General features: G+C 52.9%; 1 protein-coding gene across 26 annotated transcripts in view; it reads right to left on the bottom strand.

The window, feature by feature from the left end:
- Positions 1–18,244, bottom strand: part of plec (plectin) — a 161,323-nt gene that overhangs the window by 11,928 nt on the left and 131,151 nt on the right. For all 26 annotated transcript variants that reach the window (XM_031903875.1, XM_031903876.1, XM_031903877.1 and 23 more), the window contains 20 exons: positions 17,357–17,450; positions 16,972–17,126; positions 16,320–16,632; positions 16,108–16,182; positions 15,728–15,889; positions 15,442–15,546; positions 14,947–15,042; positions 13,687–13,812; positions 13,318–13,470; positions 10,752–10,906; positions 10,530–10,656; positions 10,116–10,299; positions 9,589–9,746; positions 9,314–9,492; positions 9,035–9,173; positions 8,500–8,856; positions 8,217–8,300; positions 7,403–7,507; positions 6,698–6,796; positions 1,151–4,531 (listed from right to left, as the gene is read on the bottom strand). In XM_031903875.1, coding sequence (XP_031759735.1) covers positions 1,151–4,531; positions 6,698–6,796; positions 7,403–7,507; positions 8,217–8,300; positions 8,500–8,856; positions 9,035–9,173; positions 9,314–9,492; positions 9,589–9,746; positions 10,116–10,299; positions 10,530–10,656; positions 10,752–10,906; positions 13,318–13,470; positions 13,687–13,812; positions 14,947–15,042; positions 15,442–15,546; positions 15,728–15,889; positions 16,108–16,182; positions 16,320–16,632; positions 16,972–17,126; positions 17,357–17,450 — 6,247 coding nt within the window. The remainder of the gene's footprint in view (positions 1–1,150; positions 4,532–6,697; positions 6,797–7,402; positions 7,508–8,216; positions 8,301–8,499; positions 8,857–9,034; positions 9,174–9,313; positions 9,493–9,588; positions 9,747–10,115; positions 10,300–10,529; positions 10,657–10,751; positions 10,907–13,317; positions 13,471–13,686; positions 13,813–14,946; positions 15,043–15,441; positions 15,547–15,727; positions 15,890–16,107; positions 16,183–16,319; positions 16,633–16,971; positions 17,127–17,356; positions 17,451–18,244) is intronic.

Below are 18,244 nucleotides of genomic sequence, written 5' to 3'. Positions count from 1 at the left end.
ACTAACGAGCATGCAGTGAGGTACCCAGTGTTGCAAGACTAACGAGCATGCAGTGAGGTACCCAGTGTTGCAAGACTAACGAGCATGCAGTGAGGTACCCAGTGTTGCAAGACTAACGAGCATGCAGTGAGGTACCCAGTGTTGCAAGACTAACGAGCATGCAGTGAGGTACCCAGTGTTACAAGACTAACGAGCATGCAGTGAGGTACCCAGTGTTGCAAGACTAACGAGCATGCAGTGAGGTACCCAGTGTTGCAAGACTAACGAGCATGCAGTGAGGTACCCAGTGTTACAAGACTAACGAGCATGCAGTGAGGTACCCAGTGTTACAAGACTAACGAGCATGCAGTGAGGTACCCAGTGTTACAAGACTAACGAGCATGCAGTGAGGTACCCAGTGTTGCAAGACTAACGAGCATGCAGTGAGGTACCCAGTGTTGCAAGACTAACGAGCATGCAGTGAGGTACCCAGTGTTACAAGACTAACGAGCATGCAGTGAGGTACCCAGTGTTACAAGACTAACGAGCATGCAGTGAGGTACCCAGTGTTGCAAGACTACGAGCATGCAGTGAGTACCCAGTGTTGCAACTAACGAGCATGCAGAGGTACCCAGTGTTGCAAGACTAACGAGCATGCAGTGAGGTACCCAGTGTTGCAAGACTAACGAGCATGCAGTGAGGTACCCAGTGTTGCAAGACTAACGAGCATGCAGTGAGGTACCCAGTGTTGCAAGACTAACGAGCATGCAGTGAGGTACCCAGTGTTACAAGACTAACGAGCATGCAGTGAGGTACCCAGTGTTGCAAGACTAACGAGCATGCAGTGAGGTACCCAGTGTTACAAGACTAACGAGCATGCAGTGAGGTACCCAGTGTTACAAGACTAACGAGCATGCAGTGAGGTACCCAGTGTTACAAGACTAACGAGCATGCATTAATTATGATGCTGCACTGACGAATGTACAAATGGGCAAGAAGACAATGATGGGAATTTGTAACAAAGTTATCAAAACTTCTACTATTGAAAGAATGATGGGAAGGGCACTTGGTAAAAAATGAGTGGTGATGGGCCAATGTAAGGCTTGACTGCTGAGGGGGCACTAATTGGAAAGAGCTAAATTAGGGCTATTAAATACTATAAAGTAGGTACCTCTTCAGACTTTTTCTGTAGCAGTTGTGCTTCTCTTTTCAGTTTCTCTTTCTCCTTCTCGAGTTCAGCGATGGCTTTTTTCAGGTCTTCTGCCTCTTTGTCGCTCTGTTGCCTCTGGATTTCAAGGGTGTGCACCACAGTCATTTTCTCCTTGGTGGAAAGTTCCGTCTTGTGCAGCTTCTCGCTGATTTCCTCTGCCTGTTTTCTGAATTTCTTGGCTTCTTCTTCAGCTCTGGACTGGGCTTTGCTGAGTTCGGCCACTTGCAGTTTGAGATGTTCTGCCTCGGTGCTGATGTCAAGCTGCCGCCGGCGCTCCTCTTCTAGGATCTTTTGGAAGCCCTCTGTTTCTTCAGCGAGCTGCTGCTTCATTAGTTCTTTATCTTCTTGCAGCTTCTTGGCCTGCTCCACGGCCAGCTCTTTCTGCTTTTGGAGAAGTTCAGCCTCAGCCTTTAAGCGAGTGGCCTCTTGGACAGCTTGCATCTTCTCCTTCAACATCTTCTCAGCCAATGCCCGCTGCTCAGAAAGTTCATCCTCGGCAAGTTTCCTGAGGCGAGCTGCCTCCTGAGCTTCGATGCTAAGACGGGCAGCTTCTTCGGCAACTTGTTTCATCTTCTCTGCCTCTTCAGCTAAGAATTTTTGGGTGTTGTCTTTGTCCTTTGAGATGAGCATCTTGTTTTCCTGTTCGATGCGAATCTTCAGCTTGATTAGTTCTTCCATTTGTATTTTTACCTTAAAGAGTTCTTCTTCCACAAGCTTCTTCTGTCTTAGGGAGTCTGTCACCTCCTCCTTTAGACGCCCAAGCTCATCATCCAAGATGGTCTTCTGGTGGTCGGTTTGCTCTAACTGCAGTCTAACTTTAGTCAGTTCACCCTCTACTTGCTCCTTTTGCCTTAGAGTTTTCTCTGCAAATTTCTTATGTTTTTCCATTTCAGCATCGGCCAATTGCTTTTGCTTCAGAGCAGCTTGCTCTGCCTGGCCTCTCATAGCCGCTTCTAGTTCTGCCTCTTTCCTGATCTTCTCGGCTTCTTCCTGAGCTTGAGCTTTAGCCTGTGCCTCCTCCTCAGCTTTCTGTTTCAAGCGCTCGGCCTCCTCTGCCTGCTGGCGAGATAAAGCAGCTTCATGTTCCGCTCTAGTACGGGCGCGTTCTGCTTCCTCCGCCATGCGCTTGGCTCTCTCGGCTTCTTCCTTCAGTTTATCGAGAGCGCTCTGCTCCTGTATCCTTGTTTGCAGTAGCTCTTGCTCTTTCTGCTGAACAGCGGCAAAGTAAGCTTTTTCCTCAGCTTCAATTTTCTTGTGTGCAGCTTCCCGGGCCAGCTGAATTTGTTTCTCTGCTTCCTTTTCTGCCAGTTCTTTTTGCTTTTTGGCCTCTTCTGCTTTGGCCTTCAGCCTCTCCACCTCTTCCAGGGCTGTTTTGCGCTGTCGGGCAGCTTCTTGCTCTGCGGCGATGATCTTTTTGACCTTGTCTTCTGCCTCCCTTCGCCTGTTCTCCTCTTCGAGTGCAAGCTGCCTCTGTTTCTCCGCCTCTTGCTCAGCTTTCACCTTGCTCTTCTGTGTCTCGTCCGCTATGTTTTTCAGTTTGTTCAGCTCCAGTTCCAGGTCAGACTTTCCAGCAGACGCCTTCTCAAAGTTAATTTTGAGGATTCGGATCTCTTCTTCGATGACTCTTCTGTGCTTCATGGTCTCATCCACAATAGTCCTCTGTCTTTCCAGCTCACTTTCAGAGGACTGTTTGAGCTGGAGGATCTTTTCTTCGATGTCTTGTTTGTGCTGGGCTGCTTGTTCCTCCAAGAGCTTCCTTTGGTATGCCTCATCTTCTGCCAGCCTCCTGAGACGCTCATTTTCTGCCTCTTTCTCTTTCAAGGCAATTTCAGCCTCCGTTTTTAGTTTTGTGGCTTCATTGATGGCTGCCAGTTTCTCCTTTAGAATCCTCTCTGCTTCGGCTCTCTGACGGGTGGCCTCCTCCTCGGCTGACTGCCTTTGCCTCTTGACCTCTTCAGAGATGGCTCGCAACTTTGCAGCTTCTTCTGCAAGCTCACGTAGCTTGTCTGCCTCAGACTCTAGCATCTGCTTGGACTTTTCACTGGCTGAGCGGGATTCTTCTTCTGCCTTGGCTTTGGCCTTAAGGAGAATTTCCATTTCAGCTCGCACCTTGGCCAGCTCTTCTTCCAGACCTTTTCTCTTGTGAATGGCTTCATTCACCTCATTTTTAAGGCGGTAAAGATCCTCCTCCAGAACTATACGGTGCTGTTCACCATTTTCCATCTCGGCTTTCAGACGAATAAGCTCCTGCTCAGCGGAAAACTTGTGTTGGGCGGTGTCTTCGGCAAGCTTTCGCTGTTTATCAAGCTCTGCCTCCGCCAGTTCCTTCTGACGCAGAGCAAACTCTTCAGCCTTTGTTCTTTTGCGGGTTTCTCTCTCTGCATCCTCTTTTTGTTTCTCAGCCTCCTCCTGTGCTACTGTTTTCTTGTGAGCAACTTCTTCTGCCTGGAGCCTTAGACGCAAGGCCTCGTTGGCTTTCTGCCTCCACTTCTCCAGCTCTTTTTCCGCATCCTCTCTTGCCTTCTCAGCCTCCAATTGTTGTTTTTTGAGGCGCTCGGCTTCCTCCTGTAGATGGGTGACAGTGATGTGCTCCTGCTTCAGGGACATTTCCAGCTGGGTGGTTTTTTCGAGGAAGGACATGCGCTTGCTCTGCAGCTCGGCGTCGGCGCTCTGCTGGGCCACATCTTGAGCCTGTTTGATCTGCCGTTCCTTCTCAAACTCAGCCTGCTTCATCCTCCTCTCTGCTTCTTCTGCTAGAAGTCGGAACTTTTCCAGGTCATCCATGGCCTTCTGCTTTTCCCGTGCCGCATCCCTCTCAGCCTGTACCTTGCGCTGAAGCTCCTCCTCAGCCTCCCGTTTCTTCAGGGTTTCGTCCTTCACCTGTTTGCGCAAGCGTTCGGCCTCCTCCTGGGCGAGCCTCTTCTGCCTCTCGGCCTCCTCTGCCCGCGCTCGCAGCTCCCGTAGCTCGTTTTCGGCACCTGATTTTTGTTTCTGGCTTGTTTCCAGCTGGAGGCGGATTATTCTGATCTCTTCTTCCACCTTTGTGCGGTTGATTTCAGCTTCTTCTATGAGTTTGGCTTTGGTCTTGATCTCCATTTCGGAGTTTTGCTTCAGTTGCTGCAGCTCCTGTTGGATTGTCTTTTTCTGCTGTTCGGCATCAACGGCAACGACCTCCCTTCTGGAGACTTCTTCCTGCATATTTAGCCTCAGTTCCCTGGCCTCCTTCTCTGCCTGGGCTTTGGCTTTCTCATGGGCCTCGGCAAGTTGCCTTTGCTTCTCCAGCTGGGACTCTACCTCTGCCAGCCTCCTCCTCTCCTCTTCCTTTAGCTTCTCTGCCGCTCTCTGGGGGAGTGTGGGGGGTAGAGAAGGGGAGAGGGACGAGGGGAGGGAAGAAGGGAAGGGGCAATGGAGACAAAAAGGGGAAAAGAAAAAGAAAAAAGAAAAATAAAACAGATGGAAAAAATAATTCTATGCTCTATGGTGAAACTGAAACTTAACTAAAAACAGTGGCCGAACACAAAGGGGATGAGAAGATGTTGTGCAAATGGAACCTGAGCCCCTTCTTGGGGCAAATACCGGACTGAGAAAATTAAATCCACATACAATGCAGTTCCACAGGGGCAATTATGTGCTAAAGGGGGGGGGGTAATTATTTGCTAAAGGGGGAAATACACGCAGAGGTTCTACATCATTAAGGAACCGGCAGTGTCAGTAACTGGCCAGCAGGGGGCGCAGTCAGTACGGCCAGCGGGGGGCGCAGTCAGTACGGCCAGCGGGGGGCGCAGTCAGTACGGCCAGCGGGGGGCGCAGTCAGTACGGCCAGCGGGGGGCGCAGTCAGTACGGCCAGCGGGGGGCGCAGTCAGTACGGCCAGCGGGGGGCGCAGTCAGTACGGCCAGCGGGGGGCGCAGTCAGTACGGCCAGCAGGGGGCACAGTCAGTAAGGCCAGCGGGGGGCGCAGTCAGTACGGCCAGCGGGGGACGCAGTCAGTACGGCCAGCGGGGGGCGCAGTCAGTAAGGCCAGCGGGGGGCGCAGTCAGTACGGCCAGCGGGGGGCGCAGTCAGTAAGGCCAACAGAGGGCGCAGTCAGCACTAAGGCTTTAGGTTTGGTTTAAATGTTAGACGTCATTAGCATTACTAACATTACTATCACTACTAACATTACTATCACTACTAACATTACTATCACTACTAACATTACTATCACTACTAACATTACTATCACTACTAACATTACTAGAGTACTAACATTACTATCACTACTAACATTACTATCACTACTAACATTACTATCACTACTAACATTACTAGAGTACTAACATTACTATCACTACTAACATTACTATCACTACTAACATTACTATCACTACTAACATTACTATCACTACTTTATCACTACTAACATTACTATCACTACTAACATTACTAGAGTACTAACATTACTATCACTACTAACATTACTATCACTACTAACATTACTATCACTACTAACATTACTAGAGTACTAACATTACTATCACTACTAACATTACTATCACTACTAACATTACTATCACTACTAACATTACTATCACTACTAACATTACTATCACTACTAACATTACTATGAGTACTAACATTACTATCACTACTAACATTACTATCACTACTAACATTACTATCACTACTAACATTACTATGAGTACTAACATTACTATCACTACTAACATTACTATCACTACTAACATTACTATGAGTACTAACATTACTATGAGTACTAACATTACTATGAGTACTAACATTACTATGAGTACTAACATTACTATCACTACTAACATTACTATCACTACTAACATTACTAGAATACTAACATTACTACTAGCCATATTAAAACTACTAGAATTAACAACACTAGCCTTACTAATACTACTAGCAATAACAAATACTACTACTACTACTACTACAATTACAAGCAATACTAGTAGCCTTACTAGTAGCAATAGTGCAAAGTAAAATTCAGTGGATAAAACCATCAGGACCACGGCCAATCATACGGCTGCTTGTTAAAGGGACAGTCAGGTTTGTTACACACCCTGCAGTACTGCGGATACACTGTGCCTTTAACAGCAGGAGTACATAATGGGTTAAAGTACCCCAGCTCTGCGCTGTGCAGGCAATGATATCCCCATTATCCGCACTGTACCCCAAAACCTCAACCCCCCCCCCAGGTTGTCAGACACCGACACGTATTCTTACCGTGGCCAATCAGCACCTGAGGCCTCACGTAGCCTCCCGCCCCACAATGCACCACGGCACAATATCCATCAAGCAGTTACAGAATATTCTACCCTAGGGCTGCCGGTTATACCCCGATGCCCCCAAAGCGGGGGGAGGTATGGGAGAGCAGCTCTATGTGCCCCCACGTTGCTGAACACAAATCTATTTAGTTCCCTTATTGCTAGAGCCAATCGGCAGCCTTCATCCCGCGTGCCAGATAGTGGGAGGGGCCATCGGAAGAGACATCACTCACCTCCTCCTCCTCCAGGCGCTTGAGGGTCTCGGTGATGAACTTAATGTACTGACTGGTCAGGGTGGTCAACTCGCTGTACTTGGTGCGCAGCTCCACATACTGTAACGGGACAGGGGGGTCAGAACTGGAGCCAAAGCTTCCCCTGTAGCCCCCCCATAGCCCTCCCCTGCCCACCCCCATAGCCCTCCCTGTAGCCCCCCCGTAGCCCTCCCCTGCCCACCCGTAGCCCTCCCCGTAGCCCCCCCGTAGCCCTCCCCGTAGCCCTCCCCTGCCCACCCCGTAGCCCTCCCCTGCCCACTCTATAGCCCTCCCCTGCCCACCCTGTAGCCCTCCCCTGCCCACCCCGTAGCCCTCCCCTGCCCACCCCGTAGCCCTCCCCTGCCCACCCCGTAGCCCTCCCCTGCCCACCCCATAGCCCTCCCCTGCCCACCCCATAGCCCTCCCCTGCCCACCCCATAACCCTCCCCTGCCCACCCTATAGCCCTCCCCTGCCCACCCTATAGCCCTCCCCTCCCCTGCCCACTCTATAGCCCTCCCCTGCCCACTCTATAGCCTACCCAAATGATACAATTCTGCCCCCTATAGGTTGCCGTTTGCAGGAGTCCATCGTTCAGCTGCGCTTTAGTGGTACCAGGCTGAGCCCACTGTGCAAACGGCCAATAAATAGCGCAGGACACTAGCCCAGTGCCTTCCCCTGGAACCTACCTCTTGTATAATGTTGTCTGATGCCGATTGGACCTTTGGCTTTTTGATGGGAGAAGCAGCCGGTTCCACTTGGGCTTTGTATGTCACAAGGTGAAGCTCAAAATCCTATGGAAGTTGAGGACAGAAGAAAGGAATCAGGATGGGGCAGAAAGGGATCAAGATGGGGCAGAAAGGGATCAAGATGGGGCAGAAAGGGATCAAGATGGGGCAGAAAGGGATCAAGATGGGGCAGAAAGGGATCAAGATGGGGCAGAAAGGGTTCAAGATGGGGCAGAAAGGGATCAAGATGGGGCAGAAAGGGTTCAAGATGGGGCAGAAAGGGTTCAAGATGGGGTACAAAGGGTTCAAAGACGGGGCAGAAAGGAATCAAGATGGGGCAGAAAGGGATCAAGATGGGGCAGAAAGGGATCAAGATGGGGCAGAAAGGGTTCAAGATGGGGCAGAAAGGGTTCAAGATGGGGCAGAAAGGGTTCAAGATGGGGCAGAAAGGGTTCAAGATGGGGTACAAAGGGTTCAAAGACGGGGCAGAAAGGAATCAAGATGGGGCAGAAAGGAATCAAGATGGGGTAGAAAGGGATAGAAAGGGATCAAGATGGGGTAGAAAGGGATCAAGATGGGGTAGAAAGGGTTCAAGATGGGGTAGAAAGGGATCAAGATGGGGTAGAAAGGGTCCAAGATGGAGTAGAAAGGGTTCAAGATGGGGTAGAAAGGGTTCAAGATGGGGTAGAAAGGGATCAGGATGGGGTAGAAAGGGTTCAAGATGGGGTAGAAAGGTTGTGCCCAATGAATAACAGGTAGGGGGTACTTTGCTCACCTTGATGGCATCGATGTACTGCTTGGCATATTTCTGGCATTCATCGACCTTCTCCCTGTTCTTCTCACTTTCTTCTAGGAGTTTCTGAGGGACATTCAGGTCAATGTGAACATTTGTATCTACACAGTAAACTGCCAATATAAAAAGCTTAGTAACCTGCCCCCCCTCCCCGGGACAGCATTAAACTTAGGGGCAAAATGCTCACAGGGGTTCCTAGCCATTAGAGGGAGCTCTTGCTTCATTACCCCGGCAGTAGAGTTCCCCAGAGAGGACCAATCCGTACCTTCTCCTGCAGAAGCTGCTCCCTGACGGTCCTGCTGTCGGTTATGGGCACAGATTGGATCTTCTCCTGGCGCTTCTTGGCTTCCGTAATCCACTGAATGAGCCACTCGTAGCTCTCCCGGTAGTAGCGGAGCTGCTTGCCCAGCTGTTCCAGCTCTCTCTGCCGGATGTCTATCTGAAGCACAATGGCTTGCCAACGCTCCAGAAGCTGCTGCACTCTCTCCCGGTACCGGTCCAGGTCCACATCCCGCTCATTGTGGGACCTCAGCATCCTCTCGCTGACCTCCTTGGCTTTGCTCAGATCATTTTCCAGATTGCTGAAGAGAGGCTGTTGGCCTTCAACTTGCCCGCGCATCCTCTGAAAGGGACAAATGGACCAGTGAGTGACTAGAGGACAATAAGAACCACGAAGCCTTTACCATTTGGATAAGGAGGAAGCTTCTGAGCTTTACTGGTGCCTATACCGACAGTATTAGAGGTCTATCCAATGGAAATTAAGATTATGTTCCCCCCGTATGGTCGATATGCCTCAGTACCTTCAGTTCAGACTTGTTACTCTCCAGCTCTTTCAGATCAGAGGGCACGGACTGGACCTCTTTCAGCTGATCCTCATAAGTCTTGACCACCTCTTCAGCCCCCTGGGTGTTCCTGATAACCAAGTTGATGGTCTTCAGTCTGAGGTTAAAATGGGAAAAGGTCAGTAGAGAGGAACACAGCAGTCAATACTCCCCCGAAAGGGCAACAAAGTCCCTCTAACCTGGAAATAATCCTGACCTGCTAAACTGTAGACCCCAAATTCCCATCACAACACTCACTTGTCCAGATAAATGGTGGACAGGCTGTAGACCTGGTTCATCTTCTGCAGGGTAACATCAAGCTCTGAGCGCAGCACTGGGGCAGAGCTGCCAAGATCGGGCTGGACAAGGATCTTCTCCGTCTTCTCAGTCACCTTATCCAGGTTCTTCTGGATGCTCTCCAGCTCAAAGTGGATTTGCTTAGAAGATACAAAATGGTGGGAAAAGTAATTAGGAACCAGAAAGTAACAAGTAGAAGAAGGTGACAGTTGGATGAAGCGAGGGATTCTGGGTACCTGCTGTTCTCCGATTCGCTGAGAACATTCCTTGATGGGATCCTTGTCTAGAGGAGAGCGGATCTTGCTGACCGTACGAGACTCACAGCCGTCGAGCTGGAGCTGGATGTTCTTCAGTTGGGAGATGTAGTTCTTACACGAGCTCTCGTCTTGTTCCCCTGCAGAGAGAGCAGTCACACGTGTACATACATATCTAGAGATGCTACATATATATCCAACCAGACTGTCTCATACTGTAACCCAAGAACTGCTGTCTCCTGGCCAAGGGACCTGTCTCCTTTACCAGAGATCGCCTGTCTGATAATAAAGGAACCTTCAGTGGAGACCTCCTGCCGACTGCTCAATGGACTTCCTACCTCTGAGCCAAGAGACTACCAACATCTTCCCCTGCAGTCTAACGTTCCTGCAGTCTCCTGCCATAGGAAAGTTGAGCATCTACTCCCTGTCTCCAACCCTAGAAACCATCTCTCAGACCCCAGAGACACTTTTCCATGGCCCGGAAGTCACTTATTCCCATAGGGGCTTACCTTTCTCCAGACTGCGCAGGAGCATCTCGTACTTCTGGGTGCAGGAGCTGTACTCTCTCTCGATGTTCATGCGGTCATCGGGGTGGAAGTTCTGGGAGTCTTGGCTGTCTCTCATGAAGTCCTGGTAGTGAATCTCAAGGTTCCGGAGAGCGGCTTTATACTCCTCGGATGTCATACTGCGGAACTGAAGGTAAAATGATAGTTAATTACTGGGGGGCCAGGGAGGAAGGTTGGGGGGCGTTGGTGTAAATGTACAGGGAACGCACCCCTATTTCTGTACTCGGCCTGGGGCCAAACACAAGGATCTCCCCCCCCCCCCATAATGGAAATGCAACCAGGATGTAAGGAGCCTACAACCAATGGCGGCCAAGATTATGGCTCAATGGCGAGACCGCACGGGGGGCAGTGACTCACTGTGATGAGAGACCAGGACTGGATAAGCTGGATGTCTCGGAGCAGGTACTGATAGGAGAGTAAGCTCTTCAGGTCAATGCTGAGTGTGTGCCACAGGGTATTTAGGGACTGGTGAGTGCTCTCAAGCCTGGGGGGAGAGAAATAACCATTAGAAAATGGGTCATTGCCAAACAGACACCGCGGCGAGTCGGGCGCCCCCTAGTGGCTCCGTGCAGCACTCACCTGCTCACTGCGTCCCGAGCCTCCTTATTGGGCGGCGGAACCAGGAAACAGACGGAGGGGACAACGGCGTCACTTCCTGAAGCGTTTAGTACCTTCCACTTGTAGGGCTGTGAGTTGTCTACCAGCAAACACTCATCCCCCTTATGCACGGTGATCTGTGGGCACATAACTGTGTTACACACTCACCCCCCTTATGCACGGTGATCTGTGGGCACATAACTGTGTTACACACTCACCCCCCTTATGCACGGGGATCTGTGGGCACATAACTGTGTTACACACTCATCCCCCTTATGCACGGTGATCTGTGGGCACATAACTGTGTTACACACTCATCCCCCTTATGCACGGTGATCTGTGGGCACATAACTGTGTTACACACTCATCCCCCTTATGCACGGTGATCTGTGGGCACATAACTGTGTTACACACTCACCCCCCTTATGCACGGTGATCTGTGGGCACATAACTGTGTTACACACTCACCCCCTTATGCACGGGGATCTGTGGGCACATAACTGTGTTACACACTCACCCCCTTATGCACGGGGATCTGTGGGCACATAACTGTGTTACACACTCACCCCCCTTATGCACGGGGATCTGTGGGCACATAACTGTGTTACACACTCACCCCCTTATGCACGGTGATCTGTGGGCACATAACTGTGTTACACACTCACCCCCCTTATGCACGGTGATCTGTGGGCACATAACTGTGTTACACACTCACCCCCCTTATGCACGGTGATCTGTGGGCACATAACTGTGTTACACACTCACCCCCCTTATGCACGGTGATCTGTGGGCACATAACTGTGTTACACACTCACCCCCTTATGCACGGGGATCTGTGGGCACATAACTGTGTTACACACTCACCCCCCTTATGCACGGGGATCTGTGGGCACATAACTGTGTTACACACTCACCCCCTTATGCACGGGGATCTGTGGGCACATAACTGTGTTACACACTCACCCCCCTTATGCACGGTGATCTGTGGGCACATAACTGTGTTACACACTCACCCCCCTTATGCACGGTGATCTGTGGGCACATAACTGTGTTACACACTCACCCCCTTATGCACGGGGATCTGTGGGCACATAACTGTGTTACACACTCACCCCCCTTATGCACGGGGATCTGTGGGCACATAACTGTGTTACACACTCACCCCCTTATGCACGGGGATCTGTGGGCACATAACTGTGTTACACACTCACCCCCCTTATGCACGGGGATCTGTGGGCACATAACTGTGTTACACACTCACCCCCCTTATGCACGGGGATCTGTGGGCACATAACTGTGTTACACACTCATCCCCCTTATGCACGGGGATCTGTGGGCACATAACTGTGTTACACACTCACCCCCCTTATGCACGGGGAACTGTGGGCACATAACTGTGTTACACACTCACCCCCCTTATGCACGGGGATCTGTGGGCACATAACTGTGTTACACACTCACCCCCTTATGCACGGTGATCTGTGGGCACATAACTGTGTTACACACTCACCCCCCTTATGCACGGGGATCTGTGGGCACATAACTGTGTTACACACTCACCCCCCTTATGCACGGGGATCTGTGGGCACATAACTGTGTTACACACTCACCCCCCTTATGCACGGGGATCTGTGGGCACATAACTGTGTTACACACTCATCCCCCTTATGCACGGGGATCTGTGGGCACATAACTGTGTTACACACTCACCCCCCTTATGCACGGGGAACTGTGGGCACATAACTGTGTTACACACTCACCCCCCTTATGCACGGGGATCTGTGGGCACATAACTGTGTTACACACTCACCCCCTTATGCACGGTGATCTGTGGGCACATAACTGTGTTACACACTCACCCCCCTTATGCACGGGGATCTGTGGGCACATAACTGTGTTACACACTCACCCCCCTTATGCACGGGGATCTGTGGGCACATAACTGTGTTACACACTCACCCCCCTTATGCACGGTGATCTGTGGGCACATAACTGTGTTACACACTCACCCCCCTTATGCACGGGGATCTGTGGGCACATAACTGTGTTACACACTCACCCCCCTTATGCACGGTGATCTGTGGGCACATAACTGTGTTACACACTCACCCCCCTTATGCACGGTGATCTGTGGGCACATAACTGTGTTACACACTCACCCCCCTTATGCACGGTGATCTGTGGGCACATAACTGTGTTACACACTCACCCCCTTATGCACGGGGATCTGTGGGCACATAACTGTGTTACACACTCACCCCCCTTATGCACGGTGATCTGTGGGCACATAACTGTGTTACACACTCACCCCCTTATGCACGGGGATCTGTGGGCACATAACTGTGTTACACACTCACCCCCCTTATGCACGGTGATCTGTGGGCACATAACTGTGTTACACACTCACCCCCCTTATGCACGGGGATCTGTGGGCACATAACTGTGTTACACACTTGTCACTAATGCCCTATAGAGAAGTGCTCTCAGGCCACACAAGCGGGTTAGTGTAAGGGGTAGTTGCCAGACTGGCTCTAGGGGGCGCTCCTACCTCTAGTTGCTTGTAGTCACACACTGCTTGCACTGGCTGCTGGCCTTTGGGGGGATTTGAGGGGCTTCGTGGTTTCAGTTGAATGATGGATGCGGCCCGCTTGGCCAGACTGGCAAGTTGCCCTTTATACTCAGACAGTTGCTCCTTCTCATCCTACAGAAACGAGTGAGAGACAGTGAGAGACAGCGAGAGGTCAGAGAGATTCCACTGGGGCAACAGACAGATACAGAATAGCAGGTAGGTACTCGGGGGGGGGGTATCCCTTCAGAGGAGTTATGGGAGGAGCTAGACAGTTGATAGAAGGGCGGAGTTATTTAGATGAGGTGTGGGAGGTAGAAATGCAGTCTCGTGGGGGTCTCATTCGCTCACCATGCTGTCCTGCAGGAGGTCCTCCAGCCGCGTGACGGTGATGGAGCGGTCACACACGTACTTCCTGCGCATGGTGTCCTGGATCTTCTTCAGGTGATCCTCCGCCTCCTTCGCGTCTGCAAAGAACTGCAGGGAAAGGATACGGGGGGCTGTGAGAATGTGGGGGCGGCACTGTGACTCTGGGGAGAGCCTGTGAGAATGGGGGGGCGGCACTGTGACTCTGGGGGGAGCCTGTGAGAATGGGGGGGCGGCACCGTGACTCTGGGGGGGACGAGCCTGTGACTCTGGGGGGACGGCACCGTGACTCTGGGGGGGGCGGCACCGTGACTCTGGGGGGGGGCGGCACCGTGACTCTGGGGGGGGCGGCACCGTGACTCTGGGGGGGGCGGCACCGTGACTCTGGGGGAGCCTGTGAGAATGGGGGGACGGCACCGTGACTCTGGGGGGGACGGCACCGTGACTCTGGGGGGGCGGCACCGTGACTCGGGGGGGGGCGGCACCGTGACTCTGGGGGGGGCGGCACCGTGACTCTGGGGGGGGCGGCACCGTGACTCTGGGGGGGGCGGCACCGTGACTCTGGGGGGGGCGGCACCGTGACTCTGGGGGGGGCGGCACCGTGACTCTGGGGGGGGCGGCACCGTGACTCTGGGGGGGGCGGCACCGTGACTCTGGGGGGGGGCGGCACCGTGACTCTGGGGGGGCGGCACCGTGACTCTGGGGGGGGGCGGCACCGTGACTCTGGGGGGGGGGCGGCACCGTGACTCTGGGGGGGGGCGGCACCGTGACTCTGGGGGGGGCGGCACCGTGACTCTGGGGGGGACGGCACCGTGACTCTGGGGGGAGGCTGTGAGAATGGGGGGACGGCACCGTGACTATGGGGGGGACGGCACTGTGACTCTGGGGGGGACGGCACTGTGACTCTGGGGGGAGGCTGTGAGAATGGGGGGACGGCACCGTGACTCTGGGGGGGACGGCACTGTGACTCTGGGGGGGACGGCACTGTGACTCTGGGGGGAGGCTGTGAGAATGGGGGGACGGCACTGTGACTATGGGGGGCCAAGTGTAACTCTGTACCCCAACAGGGACGCTGTGGCCCCTGAGGCACCTATGGGTTCCCATTCGAGTCTGTATTTCAGTTTAGCTTTATGGTGCCGGGACACGATTGGGCCCCTATAACTCTCTCTGTGGCTCTAAGCGAGGGCCACACAGTTGCCGTAGTGACGAGCGGCGCTATTCAGCCACAATGGCCAATGGCGGTACCTGGAAGTAGGCGGTGTTCTCCTTCAGATGGGCCTCGATACAGCAGCACAACTGCAACATCCAACTCCACTGGGTCTGCAGAGCCGCCTGGAAAGCCTGGGAAATAAATACGGGAGCCCCCATCAGTGTTTATATTGTGCCCCGTACTGAGGGCTGGCATATGTACCCACAAGAGCGCTGGCTACCGCCATGCCATTGGTCTGTTTGGGACGAATCGCCATCCCATGACCTGTTCCGGCTGCTAGGAGATTCCATTCCTTGGTTTTCTATTGGTGGCCTTACTAAAGGCAAAGTAATGCCCAGTCTCCATTTCATTGCAGGCCCCACCTCCTCCATCCGATGGACCCGACCCCCATACAAACACCAGTCTGACCCGAGACTCGCCGGGCTTTATGCCTCATAACCAGCCACAAATATGAGGTAGGTACTAGGGATCCCTCGGCCATTGTGTCCCACACTGATTTCCCCACAGACCCATAAATAGAGGCAACCTACCTCCACGGTGGACTTGGCTGGGTGGTCCTCACGAAGCAGCCGGTCCCCTGTATTCTGGATCTCCTTGATCTTCTTCTCCTTCAGTTCAAGCTCTCGCATTAAGCCCTGGAACCCAGAGGAGAAGAGATTTCCCAAGAGGTCCCAAAATGGCACCTTCCACTGACCACAGCTTGTTCTTGATTGTCTGAATGTTTGCCTGCCAGTAGATCTATCTCATTGGCCCACAGCCCCTAAAACCAACCCGCCTCGGTGCCCCGCCCCTGTATAAATGCCCTCGGCCACTCACGGAGTAGTTGTCCTTCTTGCTGGTCATGTTGGTGTTGCGCTCGCTCCAGTCGTAGTTCACCTCTTCCTCTTCTTTATCGTTCAGCCACATCAGCTCTTTGGTGGCCGCAGAGACAAAGGTGTTGAGGTTCTCCAGATGCCGCAGACGGGCCTTGGAGGAGTTCTAAGAGGAAGGCAAAGATATAGAATGTAAAAACGTGGGTTCCTCAGGATCTGGTCAAACAACCCCCCCCCCGTGTTCCCCACCAGGAGATCTGCTCATCCTGACCCTGTAGCTAAACCAATAGAGATCCAGATGCCCTATCCCAGTATCTATGGATTGCTCTCCAGTAACAGAACTGCCCCAGTGTTGAGCATGGGGTTGTTTATCCCAGTCCTTACCAGCAGTTTGGCGTATTGTAGATCCAGTTTTCCCAAATATTCCTGGTAGGATCCGCGGTTTCCTGAGAACTGGCCCTGAAATGTAAAAACATGGGATTAGGGGGCTCTATATTTCCATGGAAACAGGCTGCAAATATGCCCCCCAACATCCCAGACGTCTCATTTCTCTGATGAGAGCACCAAGGAGTCTCATAGACAGTTCGGACTCCCACCTCCTCGGCTCGCGCCCGTTCCACCTTGGCTCGGAACTCGTTGATGGACTGATGAAGACCACGGTGACTGCCCAACTGGGACTCAACGCTCGGCAGGTCCGACCCCCATTCCGCCGTATTTATTCGCTTCTGGTTTTCTTCCACCCAGCTGAGCAGGTCCTGCAGGTACCGTAGGGTGGCATCATCCATGTCTGGCCGGGATGCCTGCTGGGTGACGTGGGTGACCTGGGTGATGACCTGGGTGGCACCCGACTTTATCCTTAGGTTGTACTCGGTGCGCATAGCAACCAGGCGGTCGTGAAGGCGATAAACCCTGGAGACAGACAGAGGCGCTGTGAGAGGTCCATCCCGTTCCCATGGTAATTAGAATGTGAGATACGGGGGTCCCAGAGCTCTGATTATGGGGGGACTGTGGCGAATATGCCAAGTCACATGACACCAACATGGAAGGCTGGGTGCCCCTAGAATACAATCTGGGTGCACAATTGGAGGAGACCGATACCTCCAGGGCCCATCAACAGCCCCCGACTAGAGCCACAAACAAGCTCATTTCATCTACTGCCCCCGGTACTTGGGGCAAATGCTTCTCTGCTCTCTGGGAAACCCAGTCATTTGACTGACAGAAGCGCTGGCCAATGAAATCTCTCCTTACCTCCTGTACATCTGTTCCCCCTGGGGATGGCGGCCATCTTTAAGAGCCTGCACGTCGTTAAACAGAATGCGAATCATGGCGTCTGCCTGGTCCAAGTCGCGCTCGATCTCCCCCGATCTCTGGGGCTGTTTCCCAGCATTCAGCAGGCGGATGTTCTACAAGAGGGAGACAAGGGGTTAACCCCCAGCAAGCAGTGTTTCCCACCCCATCAACAAGGGGATCCGCCGAGGCCTGGGGCTTATGGTCTATCTGCCCCAACCCCTGGGGAGAGAGACTGCGCTAAAGTTCTAAGCTGATGACCCCCAGTAAATAACGCCCCATGGGAACTCAGGGACCAATCACAAAGCGAGGAGGTCCCGCCCCCTGGAGGTCCCGCCCCACTCACCGTCTGTAGCAAGGCATCAGCCTGGTTGAGTTGCTCCTCGCACAGCCCGGACTCCATCTGTAATTTACTGACGATGCGCTGCAGCCGCTCCAACCTGCGCACAGACACAAGGGGGCGTCAGAGAGCAAGGGGACCCCATATAAATCTGCCCAATCAGCTTCCTGCCCAAAGACTCCTCCCGCAATTACCACAATGTATGCACTACCACCTGCTCTGGGAGGCAAATCCATGCTGGATTTCCCAACATCTAATTATATCATGTCCTCCCTTTATATCTGCGGCTGGGGGGCCCAAGAGACTGCCCCGTCCCACAGTGAGCAAGAGACTGCCCCGTCCCACAGTGAGCAAGAGACTGCCCCGTCCCACAGTGAGCAAGAGACTGCCCCGTCCCACAGTGAGTAAGAGACTGCCCCGTCCCACAGTGAGTAAGAGACTGCCCCGTCCCACAGTGAGTAAGAGACTGCCCCGTCCCACAGTGAGCAAGAGACTGCCCCGTCCCACAGTAAGAGACTCCCCCGTCCCACAGTGAGTAAGAGACTGCCCTGTCCCACAGTGAGTAAGAGACTGCCCCGTCCCACAGTAAGAGACTGCCCCGTCCCACAGTGAGCAAGAGACTGCCCCGTCCCACAGTAAGAGACTGCCCCGTCCCACAGTGAGCAAGAGACTGCCCCGTCCCACAGTAAGAGACTGCCCCGTCCCACAGTGAGTAAGAGACTGCCCCGTCCCACAGTGAGTAAGAGACTGCCCCGTCCCACAGTGAGTAAGACTGCCCCGTCCCACAGTAAGAGACTGCCCGTCCCACAGTGAGTAAGAGACTGCCTTGGCCGCCCCGAGACTGGCAATAAGAGACATGTGACTCACCAGCTGAGACTTATTGTCGGTGGGGCG

The sequence above is a fragment of the Xenopus tropicalis genome, chromosome 6, assembly GCF_000004195.4.
Source record: "Xenopus tropicalis strain Nigerian chromosome 6, UCB_Xtro_10.0, whole genome shotgun sequence".
NCBI classification, from domain to species: Eukaryota; Metazoa; Chordata; class Amphibia; order Anura; family Pipidae; genus Xenopus; species Xenopus tropicalis.
This window is presented reverse-complemented; position numbering and strand designations above follow the sequence as displayed.